This window comes from Ranitomeya imitator, chromosome 2 (genome assembly GCF_032444005.1).
Source record: "Ranitomeya imitator isolate aRanImi1 chromosome 2, aRanImi1.pri, whole genome shotgun sequence".
NCBI lineage: Eukaryota > Metazoa > Chordata > Amphibia > Anura > Dendrobatidae > Ranitomeya > Ranitomeya imitator.
Window position 1 is genome coordinate 810,390,204 of NC_091283.1, and position 24,015 is coordinate 810,414,218.

The following is a 24,015-nucleotide window of genomic DNA, read 5'->3' on the forward strand; positions in this document are numbered from 1 at the left end:
AGGTTTCCAGTATTGTTCTCACTTACATTCAATAAACAGAAGGTTTGGCAATGAGTTTTAGAGTAAATCACAGCTTTGAGAAAAACCAAAGCTGTAGGAAAGTCATTCATGTCCATTATTGCTGGCATTACAAGGCAAAAAAAAGGAAAATTAGACAAACGAAAATTAGACAAATCAAGAAATCTGATTATCCTTGCTCTCTGCATTTTACCAAAATAAAGACCAATGCGCTGTGTAACATTGGACCTGTTGAAGCGTATACATGCGAAACGGCCATCGTCCACTACACTCTCTCCCCACATGCCTCCACACCTAGCCATCCACTTCTAATGTCCTGTGATTGTCTGATGGAATAAAGGACTTTTTCTCAAAAACGCTTCTGGTGGGTGCCGCATACTTTTTCAATTTACATTAATCTTGAAATTGTACCCAAGGATGAGCCAGACTTGTGCAGGTCCGCAATTCTCTTCCTGATATCTTGGCTGATTTCTTTAGACTTTTCCATGTTGCCACACAAAGAAGCAGTGTGTTTCAGGTGGGCATTAAAAAAACATCCACAGGTGTGTCTCTAACTCAGATGTTGCCAAAAAGAAGCTTCCAAACACAAGACATCATCATATGGGCAGTCCGGAATTATTTAAGGGCATAGTAACCTTAGTGTATGTAATCTTTTGACTTTGTAGTAAGCAATAAAAATGCCTTAAAACATTCTCTCTCTCTCATTATTCTGGTATTTGGCAAATATTAATAATTAGGGCAATCCAAATAGACCTAAAACAGTAAAGGTTTATTCTGATTTCATGTCACATATTGAGAAAAACATGCATATATCTTTTTATATAGTGTAAACTTCTGATTTCATAACACTAAAGAGTCTCAATAAAAAAATGTCAGCTCTCCTTGGAAAAGCTAGCCATCATACTGCTTCGTCAACATTAAAATAAAAATGTTACAGGTCTTGGAAAAAGGAGACACAATCCAAATTTTATTTTTTTTACACATTTTATTTTTTTACAGCACTTAAAATATTAAAAACAACTTTAGTAGTTTGCTTTAAATGTAATAGTAATGACTTGGAAAATCGTACTGCAGCACAAGGAATGCTGTAAAAAGAAAACCCCAAAAAAACTATTGCGAAATTGCTTTTTTTCAAAATTACACCGCACTTTGAATTTTTTTCCTATTTTCCAAAACATTGGTAAAATGAATGGTGTCATTCAAAACTACAAAAATGTCCCAGAAAAAAAACAACAAACCTTTATATGACGTTGATGGAAAAATAAAAAAGTTTTATATCTTGCAAGAAGGGGAGGAAAAAATGATAGAACAAAAAAAAGGAAAATGACCCAGTCGGAAAGGAGTTAGTACAAGTTGTGATATGGAAGAAAGCTTCATTTTCTGATGAAAGCTTCACGTTAAAGGGGCATTCTGGCCAGAAGCATTTATCATCCATCTGCTTATCTGCTTGAGAGGTGGCAATTCCATGTTGGTGGGGTCAAACCATGGAGAGCCCTGAAGATTACATGTCATCTGCAGCAAGTCAATTTCTGTTGCAAAAAAACTGGATGTTTAAGTGGAACAAGCCCTATGTCTCTTCATCCCCCTGAGGGGATGGCATACTGGGTGCTGATGGATCCAGTATGCCTTCGAAAAAGAGGTCAAGAAAGATTTCAGCTACTTTTTGCCACCGGTATCCAGTCACGTGCTGCTCTAATCCAGTACACGTGTTTCCATTGTTGTATTTGACATTGTATGTTATCTACATTGTATGAGGAAGTCTCACGTCTGTCAGTAGCCCCAGGAGTCTTCCTCCATCTATTCTATAATTTGTCACAGCTAGTGATGGATTTCTCACAATTAGTGTTAAGGAATGGAGTCATAGAACTACCCGGGAAGAAGCTACAAGCCATCACAAGAGGTAGTAGAATGATTGTTATAAAAAAACAACTAATATTGTGTGATCACTCCTACATATCTTACTGTATATTACCAAAAAATATGATGGTAATTACATATTACTGCAAAAAAACGATTTTGCAATTCCATTGGTCACAAAGCTCAAATCTGTGTTTTGAAGCCATTGATTGACATAAAAAAAGGTTAAAGGGGGTTTTTATAAGGTAAAAATATTTTAAGAAGTATTTCATACTGTTAAAAATTGTTTTAAAATGAAATAAATAATACTCACGCCGATTCCCCACTTTTGACATTAATCCAGTTCCGTCTGGTATTTACTTCTTGATCAAGTCTTCAAAGGAAACAAATGTCTAGAAGCGCTTACTCAGCCAATCAATTCATGAGGAGGGACAACTCTCTGGTCATTGATTGGTTGAATGAACTTGTTTTTTCTCCTTTGATTGTCAAACTGTCCTTGGTTTCTTTTCTATAAGCTTTTTATATCTCATTATATAAGATCCTCACCTACCCTAAGAATCATAGTTTCCTAACCATGAGGAAGGACCACTCCATCCTGTTGAAAGTTTTAATTGCTTCTATTGACAGGATTGACTGACTCCACTCTCTGCTCTCTTTTCTAAACTTGATATTAGTGTAAGGATGGTGGACTGTGCTGTTCCACTCCTACTCCTGAAGACACCAATCGCACTGTGTGTATGTTGTGACATGTGATTTGTAGTGTAGAGTGTGCTAGAATAGTGTTGGTAAGGTAGGATGGGATAATGTAAGGTATAGTGTTGACAATCAATAGTAGACAATCAATACCTTTCTGTCCTATGCCATTGCTCCAATGGCGAGAAATCATATTTTGAACAAATATGCAAATGAAGCTAGAAGTGCAAAATTTGCACCCTGAACAATATGATAATGTATAGAAAAACAATCTACGGTAGTTAAAAATGCATTATTCATAAATATAAAATGCCTTGCTCATAAAAAACCCGCACAGTCTGAAAGGCATCCTTTCTCGACACGTGCTGAGCCTGCGCCATACACGGCAGATGCTGGCTATGTTAGGCCACTTTCACACATCAGATTTTCGCTGTCAGGCTCAATCTGGCTAAATTTTAAAAAAATGGATCCGGCGGCAACATTGTAATGTTGCCACCGGATCTGTTTTTTTCCCCATAGACTTGTATTAGTGCCAGATTGCGCCGGATGACATTGCGTTACGTCCGTTTTTTTACTGGATCTGGCAAATCTGCCGTTTCCGGTTTCTGGAAAAAACGTCTATAGCATGCTCCAAATTTTTTTTTATCTAATAATCTAGATATGCTAGCCTGACCTGTCGAAAAAACGAATCCATCGCATCAGTTTTTCACAATCTGCGCCGGATCCGATTTTTCCAACATTCGCCGGATTGTGCCTCATGCAAAAAACCTGATGGGCGAAAGTAGCCTTAGTCAACACATGCCTTTAACCCTTTTATGACACATGACATATATTCACGTCATATGTCTTGTCTCAGCCTTTGATGTGGACTCAGACACTGAGCCCACGTTTTTTCCCGCACATGACAGCTGATTTAATCAGCTATCTTGTGCTTTTAACAGCAGCGGGTGGAGCACCTCACGCGGCTATTAACCTGTCAATCTCTGACAGGGGGATTTAACATGAGCTGACGGGGGCGTGAATCATTCCACGCTCCCATTGGCGTGCCTGTGATGTGATCATGGGGCACAGATGGGTTGCCATGACAGCCGGGGGTGTGCTGATGACCCCTTTGCCTGTCGTAATGATCCTCCTGTGAAGACTTGCTGTGAAGACTTGCCTGTAAAGTGGTGTGTAATTAATTGCGCTATGTAAGTGAGCTAAGTAAATAAATAAAATAAAATAAGAGTACCCCGCTGCCCATACGAGCTAACGCTCTATAGAAGAGGGCGACTTATCCAGTGACTCTGGGGATAGAAAATGACTCCGCCGTACAAACTCTGCTCTGCTTTGAACTGTTGATCTGAGATGGCCCTGGTACTGACCACAAGTGTATGAGGTATGATAGTCCACTAGATTTCATAGTTACTGTGACGATGAGTCACTTCTCACAACCAAGCCATGAGATGGGATAGTCAGGAGTCCAAGGTCAAAATCCAGGAAGGTGCATCATAAACAAAAGTAAGAGACAAAAACATAGGTTATGTTCCAAGGTCAGAATACTAATTGCACTTTAAGTTTAATGTTCCTAGATGACAACCAAACCTTATCCCTAATATTAAAAACAGGACCCACCAAAGTCTTTTATCGACCTTGCATTGTTGATGAATCTGAGCAGTCTAAATATTCTTTTGATCCTCTGAAACACCCGCCAAGGCTGTGGGGTACTCGGTACCGGGTCCACTACTTAAAGGGATGTGTTATGGCGGCAGCAACCCAGTCCATGGCCCTTGGTGCCCATGTTAAAGGGACGGTCTTTAAAGGGGTTAGTTGAATAATAAAAGTTCATGATGTCACCTGTGGTATTCGGTCAGGAGAGACCGATGCTGCTTTAAGGGGTCCACTGGGGTGATGTTGTGGCAGCAGGGATGGTATGGCTTCCCACAGGTGAAGCTGGGTCCCCAGGGCTCCCGGTGTAATAGATGAAGATGGTGATAAGTGGTGTAGTAAGAAACGGAGGACACAGGATTGCAGTCTCTTTACCTCTTTACTTGGTTCAAGGCAGCCACAGTTCAGGTTACCGGATCACGGATGATGGTGTGGTCTGGCCGCTTGGAAGCAAATTGGTGAATCCCTCTATCCAGGTGGGGTTGGAAGCCTTCCTTCTAGTGCTGTGGTGTTGTAGTCCCTTGCTGTCTTAGACCTCACTCAAGGTCCTCACATTTTCTCTCTGTCCTCCTTTAGGTAGGACACTACCCATATGACAGGTAGCTCGAGCCTTTTTACAGGATCTCTATCACGACCCGGGCATTATTTGCTACTGTGTCCTTGGGTGTTAATGGTGGACAGGTAACTTTCAATCAGCTGTCCGCCAGTTTCTGCCATGGGGCATGAAGTTACCTTCACAACTTCGGTCTTCTGGCTACCGGTATCTGCGCTCAGCATGGAGGAAGTCCAGTTGCAGCTCCTCTCTCCAGCTCTTCACTCCCCTGTACTTCTTTTCCCTCTCAGTCTCCTACAGACTGCTCTGCTTTCTTTTTCCTTCCCAGGAGCTGCAGAATCACTCGTCTCCACGGCCCCAGCTTTCCTTCCTCTCTCTTCTCTCTCCTCTCACCAACTGTCTAACTCAAACTGCCTAGCAACTGCCTAGAAACTGACTCCTCCTCCCAACCAGAGAGAGCAGCTCCCCTGAAGTCGGGTGTAGAGCTCCCCCTTCTGGCCTGGAGTCAGAACAGTGTTGTATGTGTTGAATACCTGTCAAAGGGATCCTTTCTCACTTCCAAGCGTGACATCACTCTCCCTGTGAGGAAAGCAATCCCACTGTAACAACCGGTTACCTGGGGTGTTACACCTCCGTATAGACATCCTTAAGTTTCTGTACGGCAGCCTCCATCCCAGGATATTCAGAACTAATCCTAGAAAATTCACTAAAATGGGGATGAAAACTATAATTGCAGAGGTTCTAGTAGACTGATTTACTCGATTGTTAGGCTGCCATCACACTAGCAGTGTTTGGTCAGTATTTTACATCAGTATTTGGAAGCCAAAACCAGGAGTGGGTGATAAATACAGAAGTGGTGCATATGTTTCTATTATACTTTTTCTCTAATTCTTCTACTCCTGGTTTTGGCTTACAAATACTGATGTAAAATACTGACCAAATCCTGCTAGTGTGATGGCAGCCTTAAAAGTATACTCAGCGAGAGGTAAAAATGAAGACCAGTCCTCCTGCCAAGCTGCCACAAAGCACCTTAAATTTTTTTTCTAAAGATTAATTTGTCCTCTCAGTCTGACCATTGGTTTCAGGGTGATAAGCAGATGAAAAATGACAAGTCAATCCCTAGTTTACTGCAAAAAGCTCTCCAGAATTTAGACACAAATTGTACTCCATATGATGCAATGTTGAGAAGGACCCAATGTAACCTTACAATATGAGAGAAAAATACTTGAGAGTGTCTTTGCAATAGGTAATCCTGACAAAGGAACAAAATGAGCCTGTTTGCTGAATTGTTCAACTACAGCCCAGATAGCAGTATTCCCACCAGACAGAGGCAAATCCGTGATGAAATCCATGGACAAATGCATCCATGGTCTTTCTAGAATTGGCAATAATAATAATAATCTTTATTTTTATATACAGTAGCGCTAACATATTCTGCAGCGCTTTACAGTTTGCACACATTATCATCGCTGTCCCCTATGGGGCTCATAATCTAAATTAACTATCAGTATGTCTTTGGACTGTGGGAGGAAACCGAGGTACCCAGAGGAAACCCATGCAAACACGGGGAGAACATACAAACTCTTTGCAAATGTTGTCCTTGTTGGGGTTTGAACCCAAGACTCCAGCGCTGCAAGACTGCAGTGCTAACCACTGAGCCACCAATGGAGCCAATTCCTTGGCCGGCAGGCTATGACTGACTTTAGTATACACACAGACTTCACAGACAGATGCAAAATCTTTAATATCATTATGCATGGACAGCCACCATTCCTGTAACACCCGCAATTTTAGGCACACAGGCACAAATAATTTGGACCCTGGAGTAGCGGAAGGAGCTAATGACTGGACTTTCCCATTCTCCTCTTCCAATTCTGAGGTTGCATTAGAAACTACAATACCCTGAGTAATAATGGATGATGGAGGTTCTGGAGGAGAAACTGAATCGAGACTATGAGATAATGCTTCAGCTTTCACATTCTTAGAACCAGGCCAGAAAGTAATAGAAAAATTACACCTAGAGAAAACAAGGTCTGTCTAGAAGTTAATCTTTTAACTGATTTAATGTCAGCTAGATTCTTGTGAATAGTGCCCACAGTACCTACCTGGATGAAACGGTCCCTCCAAAAAATGCCTCCATTCCTCAAAGGTCAATTTTACACCATGTATCTCATGATTCCCAACATCATAATTTCTTTTCGCAGATTAAATTTTTTTAAAAATAGCCCGTGCACACAGGTTAGACAGAGTTTTGGTTCCCTGCAATAAAACTGCCCCTACTCTGACCTCTGAGGCATTCACCTCCACAATGAATGGTTCTTGGAGATCAGGTTGGATCAGAATGTGAGCAAACATGAAACACTCCTAATTTTCTGAAAGCCCAGATAGCACTCGGCCACCAAACCTACATCTAAGGTCAGTAAGAGGTTTAGCAATCTGAGAAAAACCCTTGAAAGCATTAAGATCACAAGGTTGAACACAATCATTTATGGCCTGCACCATAATTGAACCCAATCAATTATGGCCTGCAACTCAAACCCTTCTGCTAACGGGATAAACCCCAAGAATTACATTTTCTGAACAGAAAAAACACATTTCTGTAATTTAGCAAACAAACATTCTCCCTCAAACTTTGACAGAAAAGCAAAGAAAACAATGACAAGAAGTTCAATGATTTTTATTGAGCTATACAACAAAAGGTGAGGTAGGAGAAATATCAGGAAGAAAATGACACATCACAAGGGACAAAAGGGGATTGCAAAATAAATAAACAATGAGAAGTAAATTGTTAAAATTCAAGTGAAAGACAGTTCTATGTGCTGGATTATAATAAATGGCAGAATAGTATGAGTATACTGTTATGTGTAGATGATACAACGCAATCAACAGAAGTGATAATGTGCAGGTATAGGAATTTGGGATAAAGGAACAAAGTGCATGTGCCAAAGGTTACCAAACCAAAGAGGCAACACGAGCACAGCTACTTATAATCTTAGTCAAGTGACATGGTAAGGCAATGAATGTGCATCTGTAAATAATCAGTAGAAAGTACAGTACTCTAATAAATACCTGGTGCACGTAGTGATGTCCCTTGGATGAGCCCACCCGACGCGCGTTTCGGCATCTGCTTGGTCATTTGTGAGTATTTGTGATCACATCCGATGATAAGTGCCAGAATATTTTAGCAAAATCTTCTTTGATTCATAACTAACTAAAATGAAGTTGTAATAAATTAATTGCTTGGCATTGTTGTTGCTTTGGAAGGTGGAAATATATTCCATAACAATGGTGGAAAATGATATATGATACAGCACAGAAGTAGGTTAAAGATGCCCCCAGGCTATTGGTCTTAGGTCAACTTCCGTTGATTTTCTATTCTTTGCAGTCTTTGAATGGTATTTGGATTGGCATTAGGCTTCTCTCTAAGAGGTTTCCATCATTGCTCATGTAGGTAGAACGTTGGAAGGTTCTTAACAAAATTATCAAACATTTTTTTGGGGGAATATAAATAGGTGTGAGAAAAAAAATATCTCCACGTACAGTACTTTGGAAAGTTGAAAAAAACCCCATGAATTTAATACATTTTTATGAGCATTTTTCTGTTGTTTTATTTTTATTCAAGAGTAATTTTACACTTAGAAGAATATGGAAATGTGTTTGGAAAAACATGGCAGGAATGAAAAAATGGGCAAAACAAAAACTGCAGAGACCATAATCAAAAGCAACAATTATTTTTTGGATTGGAATTGAATACAGATTTATTACATTCTTCACTGTTATCAAAACTTGTTAAATGGGTTGTTTTAATTTATAAAACCAAGGAGGTTTGCCATTCAATTCTTATTAAGAATCTCTACTTTTTTAAGAACAAGGATTTTTACTCTATTAATGACCTACATTTTTATCACAAGTTGCCAGCGAGGTGTATGGAGCAGCCATAGGAGCAAAACCCGCTCCACGTGGGGCAGACACTGGCTGTTTTACAATGAAAAATATTGCTTAGTGCACAAAGAACAAGACCCACTACAACTTCATTAATGGAAAAATTAAAAAGTTACAGGAGTCAGAAAATAGTGGAATAAACTAATGTTTTTTAATTTCAGATTATTGCCAGGTGATTTTTATCACACAATGAACACCTTAAAAACAAATCCCAAGAAATAATAGCGGAATTGCATTATTTTCACAATTTTACCCCACTTTAAGGCCGTCACACTCAGCGTATAAAAATAGAGTCCGTAATTTACGGCCGTAATACGCAGAAAAGTCCCCAAAATAGTGGTCCGTATCTCCTCCGTAGGCAGGGTGTGTCAGCGTATTTTGCGCGTGGCATCCTCCGTATGTAATCCGTATGGCATCCGTACTGCGAGATTTTCTCGCAGGCTTGCAAAACTGACATACGGACATACAATGGATCCATGTGCTCCCAAAAACATAAAAACATATGTACTGTCTATATATATATATATATATATATATATATATATATATAATGTCAGTGAGACACATATATATATATATATATTAATATTTCATCCAGTGCGAGATAGCTTAAAAGCCGGTAATTCAATTGCCGTCTTTTGCTATCTCCTTCCTAAACCCGACATGATATGAGACCTGGTTTACATACAGTAAACCATCTCATATCCCAATTTTTTTTGCATAATCCACACTACTAATGTTAGTAGTGTGTATGTGCAAAATTTGGGCTGTCTAGCTATTAAATTAAGGGGTTAAATGGCGGAAAAAATTGCCGTGGGCTCCCGCACAATTTTCTACGCCAGAGTGGTAAAGCCAGTGACTGAGGGCAGATATTAATAGTCTGGAGAGGGTCCATGGTTATTGGCCCCCCCGGCTAAAAATATCTGCCCCCAGCCACCCCAGAAAAGGCACATCTGGAAGATGGTAAACTGTTGGTAAACTTTCATTGTGTATGCGCACATTCACACTGTGGCCATTAACAGACAAAAGCTAGATATTCCATAGATATTCCATTTGATACATGGAATACCATAGGGTACTAAGTTAACAGTAGTTTGATCAAAAGAGAATAACAGTCCCCCACCATGACAAGGTGCATCAAAGGATGGTCCCTAACGCTAGTGTCTCACTTTGTTACATGTAGGGAACAGAGAAGGACTTGAACCTGACTTTGGAAAGCTAAATAAAGACAAGAGTGCACAGTCTATCTACTTTGAGATCTGGTTGGCGCATGATGAAGTGAATTACTAGAGTAGAGACCTGCCCTACTGGGGTCACCTTGTTATGGTGGGATTGCTTGTATGCTGTTTTGATCAAAGTACCCTATGTTTTTTTTTACACATATTACTATTATTTATTTACTTACAGCATAGTATTTCATCATTGTTTTTAGTTTTTTAGATTTTGCTAATTACCGTATTTTCCGGCATATCAGATAACCTTTTAATCTTCTAAGAAGTCGGGGGTCGTTCTATATGCTGGATGTCGTCTTATAGGGCAGGTGCAGACCAATGTGCACATGGTGGGGGGGAGTGTTCCCGATGACTCGAAGACTCCCGAGATCTCGGGAGACAAGATATGAAACTGAGCATGCGCCGCCCCCAGCGGCCATTTTCTCGGAGGCCACCGCATCGCAGCAATGGAGCTGCCGGAGCTTCCAGGCTTTGGGGAAATGCCGGCGGAGCCCCAATGCTGCACAAAGAGCCACTGCTGCCCCCAGCACAGAGACCCCATGCTGCACAAAGAAGAGCTGCCACTGCCCCCCAGCACAGAGACTTGCAGAGAGCATCCCTGCCACAATGAAGTAATAGGGAGATGCTCCACTTACACCTTGCCTGAGACGCCCCCTCTCTTCGTCATCGGATCATTCCCCCCACCATATGCAGATTGGTCTGCACCCACCCTATAAAACAACACACGGTGTATAAGAAGACCTCCGACTTTTAAGAATATTTTATATTTTAACTGGAAAAGTTGGAGGGTCGTCTTATATGCCCAGTCTTCTTATACGCCGGAAAGTACAGTACATAGTTGACTAGGATACCGACCAGTCTATTAGAGGTGACTAATTTCTAAGTCGAGGGGCATGCAAAGACCAGCGGTGCAACCACAGCCTCTGGCCTGAGATGCCAATATTTACTAGAACTCCAACTGTCAAACAGGAAATTGGGAGGTAGACAAGTGGCGCATTCCTTTGTGCAGGTCGGGGGATTTTTTCAGATGATATAGAGATATATACTCATAGATGTACAGCCTGTCTCCTATTTATTTGAGTCACCAGCAATAAGGGGATCTTGGTGGGACCAGTAGAACACAGATGTTCCCATTTTGCAGGTGATATTTTGCTATCTTTCATGCCCTGGTGAAAGAGTCTCAATGGGCCCCTTTAGCACATACCACAATTCATGATGCACAGATAAGGTAGAGAAATATAGGTATAGTACAATGCTAAAAACTTCACTTACTTCTTACATTACATGAGTGATATCTATTGTAAATTCTACAATAGTTCAGAAGCCGAACAGTGTAGTCCTCCATACAGTATTATGGGTACCACATAGGCTTCCATATAGTATTATGGGCACCATATAGTTCTCCAAACAGTATTATGGGCACAACATAGTCCTTCATACAGTATAATGGGCACAACATAGTCCTCCATAGAGTATTATGGGCATCACATACTCCTACATACAGAATTATGGGCACCATAAAGCGCTCCATACAAAATAATGAGCCCCATATATTGCTCCATACAGTATTATGGGCACCATATAGTGCTCCATACAGAATAATAAGCCCCATATAATACGCCACACAGTATTATGGATACCACACAGTGCTCCATACAGAATAATGAGCCCTATATATTGCTCCATACAGAATGATGGACCCCATATAATGCTCCATACAGTGTAATGAGCCACATATATTGCTCCATACAGTATAATGAGCCCTATATATTGCTCGATACAGAATAACGAGCCTCGTATATTGTGCCATACAGTATAATGAGCCACATATAATGCTCCAAACAGTATAATGAGCCCCACATAATGCTCCATACAGTATGATAAGCCCCATTTATTGCTCCATACATAATGGGTCCCATTGGGCCTCAGTGACTAGCGCTGACATCATCGAGGTTACTGACAGTCGCTGAGGCAGTGTTCCAAGCCAGGCAAATGAACAGCAGCGATGTCGGTGAGATCACCGTTTGCACAGCCAGAAAGTCTCACGGTGCAGAGGCGAGTTCAACTCAGTTCATCAGAAGAATTTCACTGTGGTGAATTAAAACTGCTGTCAACTCACCTCTGCACCATTAGACTTTCTCACTGTGCATGTGGTGATCTCGCCAACGTCACGGCAGTTCATTTTCCTGGCTGTGAACGCAGCCTCAGTGACTGCCAGCAACCTTGATGATGTTGCCACTGGTCATTGATGCTGCATTCTCAGCAGCTCCCCAGTGATTCTCAGACTGGATGGTCGCATCTTGGCACCATCCAGGTTGAAAACTGCGTATACAGTTGTGCTTAAAAGTTTACATACCACGGCAGAATTTTTGCTTTCTTGGCCTTTTTTCAGAGAATATAAATGATAACACCAAAACTTTTTCTCCACTTATAGTTAGTGGTTGGGTGAAGCCATTTATTGTCAAACTACTGTGTTTTCTCTTTTTAAATCATAATGACAACCCAAAACATCCAAATACCCCTGATCAAAAGTTTACATACCCTGGAGAATTTGGCATGATAACATGCACAGAAGTAGACACAAATGGGTTTGAATGGCTACTAAAGGTAACACCTCACCTGTGACCCGTTTGCTTGTAATCAGTGTGTGTGCATAAAAGCTGAGTGAGTTTCTGCGATCCAGAGAGACTCTTGCATCTTTCATCCAGCCACTGACATTTCTGGATTGTGAGTCATGGGGAAAGCAAAAGAATTGTCAACGGATCTATGGGAAAAGGTAGTTGAACTATATAAAACCGGAAAGGGATACAAAAAGATATCCAAGGAATTGATAATGCCAATTAGCAGCGTTCAAACTGTGATTAACAAATGGAAAATCAGGGGCTCTGTTAAAACAAAACCACTGTCAGGTAGACCAACAAAAATTTCGAAGGTACCATGCCGAAATGCGCTTTGGGGTGGGTGGCACCACGGTTTCTCAGGTAATTCCCCAGGCACTTATGCCCTTTATTCTTATGGTCATTGCTCCTGACTTTGTCTATTGTGGCAGTTAACGTTTAGTGATTTCTCTCATGCTGCAAGTATGCCTACACTCTTGGATATACTATCTATACATTAATATTATATTATCTATTATTATCTATATTACTTATATTGTCACACTTTGTAGTACAATACACTGAGCTGACAGACAGGCTTATTAATGTTTACCTTGCCTGCGGTTTCTTTTTGCCTGTTTCCAACCGTGGTCCCTTCATTTTGGCTTACTATTGTCATCTCTTTGTTATCCTTCCTATGTTTCTTTTTTTTACTTTTTGATACTTTGGTTCCTAGCTGTGCTTTTTTCTTATATGATTATCATTGTTCTTGCAATGAACCCCTTCTATACATTCTTGTACCCCTATAGGTTGGTTATATGCTCTGTGGGTGTTGGCTTGGTATATAGGTCTTCTGTATAATGCTGGGATGGGCTATTGGACAATACGCAAGCCTCTTGGAGAGAAGGCAACTACTGTTGGCGCAATTATTAGGAAATGGATGAAGCACAAGATTACTGTCAATTTTCCTTGGTCTGGGGCTCCACTTGGGTAAGAATTATTCTGAGAAATGTCAGGAATTAGCTCAGAACTACACAGGAGGACCTGGGCAACACCAGAAGAGAGCTGGGACCACAGTCTCAAACATTACCGTAAGTAACACACTGTGCCATCATGGATTAAAATCCTGCAGGGCACACAAGGTATCCCTGCTCACTACAACACATGTCCAGGCCCATTCAAAGTTCGCCAATGACCATCTTGAGGAGCTATGTTAAATAGTCCTGTGGTCAGATTAGACCAAAATAGAACTTTTTTCAGAATGAACTCCACTTGCTGTATTTGGAGGAAGAAGAAGGATGAATGTAACTCCAAGAACATCATCCCAACCATGAAGCATATAGTGGGGGAAACACCATACCTTGGGGGTGCTTTTCTGCAAAGGGGACAGGATGTCTGCAACGTATTAAAGAGATAATGGATGGGGTCATGTATCACGCGGTTTTGGTCAACAACCTACTTCCCTCAGTAAGAGCAATGAAGATGGGGTGTGACAATGAGACACAGCCAAGGCAACTAGGCAAGGGCTCCGTTAGGAGCATTTCAAGGTCTTGTAGTGGCCTAGTCAGTCTCCACACCTGAACTCAATCTGAAAATCTTTGGAGTGAGGTGAAATTCATTGTTGCCCAAGGATAGCCCCGAAACGTGAAAGATCTGGAGAAGATCTGTGTGGAGGTGTTGGTCAAAATCCATGCTGCAGTGTGTGCAAATTTGGTGAAGAACTACAGGAAATATCTGACTTCTGTAATTAAAGAGAAATTAATATTCACTGCTCTCCGTGCCCAAGGGAGTGGAGAGCAGTGAATATTAATTTCTCTTTAATAATGGACACACTGTTAGCCACAAAAGATGGCTTCCTGCAGCTGCTGGACTCTGAAGTGTGCCCGCTATTTAAGAGAATGAATATTCACTGCTCTCCACTCCCATGGACATGGAGAGCAATGAATATTCATTCCCTTTAGTAGCGGGCACACGTGATCACCTGGCCGCAGCAGCAAGCCAGCGCCTGAGGTTACTGTGTACACTATTAAAGATCAAGATCAATGAATATTCACTGCTCCACACTCCCATAGTCCCTGCATGGAGAGCAGTGAGTATTCTGGCAGCTGTCCTCTGCTTGTAAGCAGGGCATGACATCACTGGCATACCCTCCTTTCAAGCATAAATCAGCTACTGGTATCCGAACAGGACGCTGTGAGGGAGAGCAGGGAAGGTAAGTAGAATGGTTTTTGTTTTTTTAATACTTTTCTGATGGAGGACCATGCATACCAAGATAGGGATGAGGGGGGCATGCATACCAGGATGTGGATGAGGAGGCTATGCATACCAATATAGAGAAGATGGGGCCATGCATTCCAGGAATATACTATAGTCAATTAGTTTTCTCAGGTTTTGTGGTAAAATTAGGTGATTTGGCTTATATTTGGGTTAGCTTATATTCGAGTATATACAGTATTTTCTCCATTATAACACATATCTACAATATATGTGGTAAGTGTCTGGGTGGTTGATGGTGAGCTCGCCGTTTGAATAATTTTGTAACAAAGCTGTCATTCCATTCAAAATCAATGGGATTCTCATAGCCAGGCTGACCATACACATTAGACGGCTTTTAGCAGCTATCACAGACAACACTCCCATTCACAGGCGTGCCCTTTCGGCCAAATGCTCTTGTGTTCTCTTTGACAAAGTTGCCAGTTGACACGTTATTCAGTTGGTCATCTCACCAAGAATAATGTGATCATCAGTCCGAAATCATATATGCACAATTGTCATTTCTCTTGACCATCAGCCGGCTGGCTCCATCAAACACATTAGACCATCGGCCAAACCCGTTGAACTTAGGAGGTTCAGCCGATATTAGTTTAATGTGTATTGGGGGCCCAAGCCTTTAATTATGACACAGTGACACAAATATATTAATTAATGTGGTGACCTTGTGGGAATTCTAACACTTGTGATTATGCCAGTGAGGAGGATGGTGCATATGACAATGGATTTTTAAGTTGAAAGACTGTATTGTCTGTTGTGTATTCTGGATACAACTTAACTTCTCAGTTTTTCTGGTTAACAAAGGCCAACAAAGATTTCTGCTACTCTCTGGCACTGGTACAATTTCACGTCACGTGTTGCTGTAATCCAGTACACGTGTTTCCATTAGTGTGATTCACATCGTAAAGAAGGAGCCTCATCTCTGCCAGTAGCCCCAGGAGTCTTCTTCCATCTATTCAATAATACAGTGAAGGAAATAATTGATACCTTGCTGATTTTGTAAGTTTACCCACTGACAAAGACAAGAACAGTCTATAATTTTAAGGGTAGGTTAATTTTAACATTGAGAGATAGAATTTCAAAAATATAATCCAGAAAATCACATTGTATATATTATATAAATTTATTTGCATTTTGCAGTGAGAAAAAAGTGTTTGATCCCCAAACCAACTATTAAGAGTTCTGGCTCCTACAGACCAGTTAGACGCTCCTAATCAACTTGTTCCCTACATTAAAGACAGCTGTCTTACATAGTCACCTTTATAAAAGACTCCTGTCCACAGACTCAATTAATCAGTCAGACTCTAACCTCTACAACATGGGCAAGACCAAAAAGCTTTCTAAGGATGTCAGGGACAAGATCATAGACCTGCACAAAGCTGGAGTGGGCTACAAAACCATATGTAAGACGCTGGTGAGAAGGAGACAACTGTTGCTACAATAGTAAGAAAATGGTTGAAATACAAAATGACTGTCAATCGACATCGATCTGGGGCACCATTCAAAATCTCATCTTATGGGGTATCCTTCATCATGAGGAAGGTGAGATATCAGCCTAAAACTCCATGGGGGAACTTGTTAATGATCTCAAGGCAGCTGGGACCACAGTCACCAAGAAAACCATTGGTAACACAATACGCCTTAATGGTTTAAAATCTTGCAGTGCCCTCAAGGTCCCACTGCTCAAGATGGCACATGTGCAGGCCCGTCTGAAGTTTGCCAATGAAGACCTGGATGATTCTGTGAGGGATTGGGAGTGTCACAATATGTCACGACCCAACAGAGGTTGGTTCCGCTGACGGCACAACACACACACAACGGGATGGTAAAGAGAAGAGGAAGGCTCTACCGATAGAGAATGAGGGATGGACACCTCCTGAGCTCGAACTTGAGTTTGTCCCTGCATTCTCATAGCGCGCTCTTTCCCCCTCCGCCATCATGATCCTCATCCCTCACTGTCACCTGACATTGCACTGGCCAGTACATTGGCCGGTAAGGGCACTAGCCTCACCACTGCAGATGGTGCAACACAGGGGAGAGTGACAAGCATGAGACAGATGAGGTAAAAACACCAAATTTAGCTTAACTTTCTCTGCTGCAAAGCACCGCACAGCATACAAAAGATACCAGGACTACAAACTCCACGAAATCAGCAGATTCACTGATGCTACCAGAGAGCTCCTACTCCAGGCTTGGTCAACATGGATTGTTCTATCACCGACAGTCAGCTGATGCATCAGGTGACTATTTAAAGGATGATGGGAGTGGTCACCATCCACATCAGCTGACCCAGCAACTCTGCAGTTGCAGCAAGGGAAACTGACAATACCCCCTGTTAGCATGAAAGCAAAAAAACTACATTTAAATCATAGTGGAACCAGGGCTGTCATGCATCCAAAAATGGATTGCGACAGAGAGAAGGTGCTGTGGTCAGATGAGACAAAAATTGAGCTCTTTGACATCTACTCAACTCACCGTGTTTGGAGGACAAGAAATGCTGCCTATGATACAAAGAACACCATCCCCACTGTCAAGCATGGAGGTGGAAACATTATGTTTTGCGGGTATTTCTCTGCTAAGGGCACAGGACTACTTCACCACATCAATGGGAGAATGGATGGAGCCATGTATCGTAAAATCCTGAGTGACAACCTCCAGACCTCCGCCAGGACATTAAAAATGGGTCTTCCAGCAAGACAATGACCCAAGACATACAGCCAAGGCAACAAAGGAGTGGCTCAAAAAGAAGCACATTAAGGTCATGCAGTGGCCTAGCCAATCTCCAGACCTTAATCCCATAGAAAACTTATGGAGGGAGTTGAAGCTCCGAGTTGCCAAGCGACAGCATCAAAATCTTAATAATTTCGAGATGATCTGCAAAGAGGAGTGGACCAAAAATTCCTCCTGACATGTGCGCAAACCTCATCATTAACTGCAAAATATGTCTGACTGTTGTGCTTGCCAACAAGGATTTTGCCACCAAGTATTAAGTCTTGTTTGCCAGAGGGATCATATACTTATTTCTTACTGCAAAATGAAAATACATTTATATAATTTATGCACTGTGATTTTCAGGATTTTATTTTTGATATTCTATCTCTTAATGCTAAAATTAACCTACCCTTACAACTATAGACTGTTCATGTCTTTGTCAGTGGGCAAACTTACAAAATGAGCAAGGGATCAAATAATTATTTATTTCACTGTACGGTATGTCACATCTAATGACGGATTTCCGTAGATTTAGGTAAGTACAGTAGGTGAGACCCCAATAATTATCAAATTTGCATAATATGAAGAGTCTCGCAAAACACATGCAATAGATAAGTGTAATACAATTCTTGTAGCATACTATTAATTATTACAAAAATGAAGAATTCATTTCCTGCATAGACAATTTTTTTTTTCTTTTTGTTTATCCTCTTGATCTTTCTAGTGCATTTTTGATTGATGTTGCCATAAAATATTTTCTCTTCTGTATGTAAATCTATTTTTTACAGCAAAGTGGGCATGATCATCATCTCTCTATAGATGTCTTCTCGAGGACTACACCCAATTGGTTAAAAAGACTAATTTTAAAATGCCGAGACATGAGGGCCATATCTCAGGAATTGAGAAGCGCGGGAACAAAAGTAAAACAGCACCAGATTCGAGAGAACAGTGGCATTACACCGGGTAGAAGATGACATATTTAAGGAAAGTGACAGGTTCTCTCTAAGTTATCAATTTATTCAGAATTGAATTGATTTTCTTTACAGAATATTACAATATGTTAATTATTGAGAATATTCCTCATAGTGCCCATTCAGACAATATTACATTTAAAATGTACTTATTGTTCACTTTATATCTATGCAGTACTTTAATTTACTACATATTTGTTGAGACAACCCCTTTAATGACTCAGTTTTCAGGTTTTTAAAAGAAGAGACGTTTCTCAATAAAGGGAATATTTGTGATTTATTGAAAGCTGACAGGTGTTAACAATTCCATAGGAGCTTCACGTGACTTCAGATGACTGTTATGTTCAAAGGTCTTTTCCTTTTGGTAAAAAAAAAAAGAAATTCATAACTCAAAAATTATATCATTAGCAAACAGCAATCAATTATGTACACAATGGCTACAATTTCCTGGTAGTTGATTGAATGTCTTGTCTGAACCTCCTTCACCAGGGGTAAACAGTCCACAAGATGTTTGATGGTACAACCACCATTGTAGGCTATTTGACCTACTGTTCCTCAGTGGACTCAATATCTGGAGACTATGCAGGTCTGACAATCATCAGGAAATGCAACTTATAAGAAATGATAATTAGTAAGAGACAGTATGGTTACTAGCTAATTATCTGTTGGATACCGTTTTCAATTCTATTTCATATAGAAAGCCATTAATGACTTTATCATTTCTTGCCTTAAGTACTGTATACAGATATTAGGAACTTTAACAAATGTTGTATACTGAAACACATAAGTTCGTATTCACATCAATTCACACTATGCAAGACAATAAACATGCTGGAGGATCACAGTGTACAAATTAGTGAGGGCCCGACAACCAGAAATCACTTTGAACAAGTTGATTTCATCCTTTAGCCAATGTTTGGTTTAAGAGGTTATCCCATCTTAACAAAATCTTTTCACTTGCCCTATAAATATAGCAGAGCAGAGATCCCGAAAGATTGTGTACCCATCATAGCCGGTCATTCAACTGAATATCTAACATATAATATTACATTTCTACTGGCCATTGGAGGGGAACTCAAGGTCAGTGATAGCTCTACTGGCAATAAGGGGATTTTAGAAGTTTAAACCATGACCATTAGCTGATAACTGGACCTGCCAAAACTGAAAGCGGGGTTTATCACGGCAAGACAATTACTTCAACGGACCTGCTGTGACTTCATGCAAGGGCCAATCTCTGCAACCGCACAGGTCCCACAGGCCCATCACTTCTCCTGAGTACAGATACCGGTACTGGTAGTGTCATTGCCTATAAACATCCCTCTAGGCCTCTACAACATTACACTCTCTACAGCTTCTACTCTGGACAACTTACTCTCTCCCTGATCTACAGCTAAGGCTTATCATCAGCACATTTTTGCTCCCTTTTCTCTGTTATCTTTCCAAGGATCAAAAAGAATAGGATGCATGAAAATATCAAAATACTTATACTCACCTGGTTAATCCCCCTCCTTCATGTGATCTAGCACCGCCTGAATGAACTATCTTTGTTGGTAGCCCTTCGGTGAAGATGTTTCTACTTCCTGCATGTGTTTGCTGCAGTCAATCACTGGGAACAGCAGTGATGGTAGCACAGTTGGCATATGACCACTGAGGCTTGCAGGTATTCGGCATATCATCCTTGCGGTGATTGGCTGCAGTGGTCAGGTGTCCAGTAGAAGGTGATGTTTTCTCATCTTTTACTATTCTTGCAGAACTCATGCTGACATCTCCAGATATTTTTTTTAGGAATATCTGAATCAGATTACTAAATTATAAATGACTGACCCGTCCCGTACAGGATGGACAATTGATTTGCTGATGGTCTCTGCTGCTGGAGCAGCTGCCTTTTTTAGGGGTGAGGTTTCTTACGCAGTGACGGGCATCTTTGCTGGGGGTTGGTGGGGCATTTGGATATGCTCCCCTTGACAGCCACATCCTAACTTGTCCTTTTTATTAGATTCCTAACTTTGTTGGATATCCCTTTGTTGAAGCTATATGTAGAAATGTGAGTCCATCCCCACTTCTTGCACGCTGTATAGCTCCGGTGAATAGAGGTGTCTTACATTTCCCAAACTCCGTGTGAGACCATGTAAGGAGACAAGTGTCCCTACATGGCCGCTGTTGTATCCTATCATCCTGCTCTTGGATCTTTGCATAGTTGGTCACTTTAACCCCTCAGATTCCTTAGATTAACAGTTTTAATCGGCATGACATTTTTTTAAATTTTCTGTTGACCAAATCCTAAATGTGTCCTATGATGCGGTGCATTTTACAGTCTGAAAAAAATGAGCTAATACATCTAGGGCACCAAAATAGTCCCGTGCGGGGCAACCAATAGCGTAAAGGCTTCCCTGTGCACAATGATCTATCACTGGCATAAAAACCTACCGCAGATTAGATTCAAAAGAATTGTTATTACGTACCTGTACTGCACGGGGAATTGTATTCAGTCACGGCTTGCTCATCTAAAATTGGTAGAAACATAAGATGCAGATGACCAAAGGTAAAAAAACACGATACAAGCTCAAGAGGTTGTCCGGTCACAAGATATTGATGAACTACTCTTAGGATAGGTCTACAGTATTAGATCAGTGGGGGCATGACAGAAGGCCCCCAGCAATCAGCAGCTAGCAGTTCAGCACTGACCGGAATAAAAAATTGACTGGAGCTACAGAGGCCATAGAGGGACTGCCGCTACGCATTCAACAGTGCTGCACACCACCAACTCCATGCAATGTGCATATCTGGTCACCGCCGGAGCTACCGGCAGCTGATCACTGATGGTGCGACTGTTTGGGAACCGCACCGAACTGCACAGTGTATGCTGTCAGGACTCTGATTGCAAGTATGCGATTTGCATACATGTGCGCGCGGTCTCACTCAATACAAGTGTATTGAGAGATGCCGAAAACAGTTGAGTCGGAATGTTGAGTATGCATATCGCATGCTTGTGATCACATGACCATCTGCTTCCCGCGCTGGCATTGAGAATCCTCACAGAGCGCAGTGTGCGCTATATGAGTATTCACAAGTTTGCAGTCACATATAGTGACGGCAGACCTGTACCCCAAGGCCAGACTACTCCTTTAAGGAAGGAAAAAAAAAAGAGTCCCCAAAGGTGGACAAATCCCTTGAGCTTCATTTTCCCAAAGATAAAAAAAACAATCACCAAAATAAGCAGTGTCATTAAAATTTTTAATTTAGGTCTTATTTACTACACACCTGGGGCATAGCAGTCATAAATCTTCACTTTTGCAGCTTGCAGATTGCTTATGTTTAATTCCTGCTTGATGGAGAATGTTAAATGCTCAACTTCATGGGTGAGCTGTGGATGAAAAAAAACTGAAAGAACTGGACATGTGCACAGATGTATAATTGCTGCTATGTGGCCACAATTGTATTTGAACTTTTATTATCAAAAACTAAAAATGCAAAACTAATGACACAGAGTATGATAACTCTACCCAACTTTGATCAATAATTTGGCGGCTAAGATGCAGATACTGTTCAAGAAAATCAGGGGTCATACACAATATGCTGCAAATCTGCCATTGAAGAGGAAAAAGTTAAGATCTGACAACTTGCTGCGCAACTGAGGAGTCCTACACAGCAGGAATTTGGGTGGTACACCAAGAGCCTACCTAAATCATGCCAACTGTGGTCAAACTTGATGTGGTATTCAGTGATAAGCTAGGTCATTTAGGAAACTTTAAATGAGTTACTTCAACAACATTTTACCATATCCAAAGAATCAGTCAGGGCAGATTGCTGGGGCCGCAACTACTCCTAAGAACCGGGAACTGTTTCTTGTGTGTCGAAGTGAGCTTGCGTGATTACAACCTTCTTCAGTGTCTATAGGAGTTGTGCTAATGCATGTGCACTATTGCTCCCATAAACCCAAAAAAGTGAAAGAATCAGTGAGCACATATTCACACCCCAGAGACTTGGGAACAGATTATTGGGATTGATAGAGTTCAAACTTCTACTGATTATACAACCCCAATTCCAAAAAACTTTGGACACTGTGTGAGACAACATTCCTCTCCCAAAACTCCAGTAATTGGTCTCCTCGCTTCCCAGACTTTTACAGACTGTTGTAGAAAGAAAATGAGATGCTACACATTGGAGAACAGTTTTGAGATGTGTTGCTGAATCAATTTCTAAATTCGCTTTTTTTTTTTTCAAAATGAAATAGAAAAATATCTAACGTTCACCTTCTGATCTGTGTTCTCTCTTATATTATGGATGAACTACGATTTTCCATTTAATTGCATTTACGGTACGTTTTCTTTACATTTTACACAGCGTCCCAACTTGTTTGGAAATGAAGTTGAACAACTATTTCCTATCTTGTAGATAAGTGATAATGCTGGTGAGATAACTTCTTAAATGTATTACATAGCGATGAGTGTCTTGCCATGCAAATACTGTATAAAGATTAATGCAACTACTTGAAGGTGACTCTCAAAAATATTGAGGATATTATCATTAGAATATGAACATCCATGATATATGATATTACATGATTAAAAACTGACTAGCTGAATCCTTCTACACTCTAAATGTAGAAACAGGAGGTCAATTTTCCCTGCATGAGTCATAAGTCACTGCAAAAATCCCTGGCAGGGGAGTAGGGAGCAGCTGGGTCAGAAGGTGAAGAGGGGAATGATAAATGCAGGGAGAAGGGACTTCCTGTTTCTACATAGAGCAGAGAAAAGAGAAGAATTAGCTGGGTAGAAAGGCAAAATGAGCAACTGTAAGTACACAGTGCTATATAATGATTACAATTTATTAAGATAATACAAACTTTGATGGGAGGACGAGTGCTTCTTTAATACAGATATGGACATGGAAAATTATAGACAATATCTAATTAGAGAAAATATCTGTTATATTTTCTAGAATTATGATTGTACATTGACATAATAAAGAATTCAAATTATAGTCTGAATACAGTAGAGATAGACAATTGATTAAAAAAATGAATTTGACTTATTAGGGAAAGGCCTCATAAAATAAGAAAACACTGTAAGTCACATTACCTTCTCCAAGTAAATTATAACTTTATCAGGTGTGATCTCTGTTCTTTCAACAATAGGATTGTTTTTCAACTAAAATAAATAAGGTTAATGGCTGAGAAATACAGTAATTATAATGCCATTGCTTTGAACTTTTATAAATCAAAAATAATGCAAGTAGGTAAAATTTAAGGTTAAAATAACAATATAAAATTAAAATAAAAAACAAACAAACAAACAAACTGTATTTCTTATTTTTGAAAGTATAGTAGGTGGCTGAGGCAATAGGCTTGAATAGAGGTAGTCAGCAAGTATATTCCACTGAGCTAACACTTGTGACACTTTTTCCTTGCAATTGTCTGCTGGCAATCACTTCAGCAGCTCTCACAATGCCGTACAGCACACATATGCAGTTCGGATCTGAGACAGTCACCTCATTTGACAGTAGCTCTTGTCTGGCAAATT

At 40.6% G+C, this 24,015-nt stretch overlaps 1 protein-coding gene across 1 annotated transcript in view; it reads right to left on the reverse strand.

Moving 5' to 3' along the window:
* Positions 1 to 18,728: 18,728 nt before the first annotated feature.
* The window catches only part of LOC138667804 (alpha-2-macroglobulin-like protein 1), an 83,037-nt gene continuing 77,750 nt past the window's right edge, over positions 18,729 to 24,015 (reverse strand). The window contains exons 33-36 of the mRNA XM_069755895.1: positions 23,575 to 23,643; positions 21,755 to 21,857; positions 20,956 to 20,997; positions 18,729 to 18,851 (exon numbers count right to left, since the gene is read on the reverse strand). Of these exons, the coding sequence (XP_069611996.1) occupies positions 18,838 to 18,851; positions 20,956 to 20,997; positions 21,755 to 21,857; positions 23,575 to 23,643 (228 nt within the window). The 3' untranslated portion in view covers positions 18,729 to 18,837. The remainder of the gene's footprint in view (positions 18,852 to 20,955; positions 20,998 to 21,754; positions 21,858 to 23,574; positions 23,644 to 24,015) is intronic.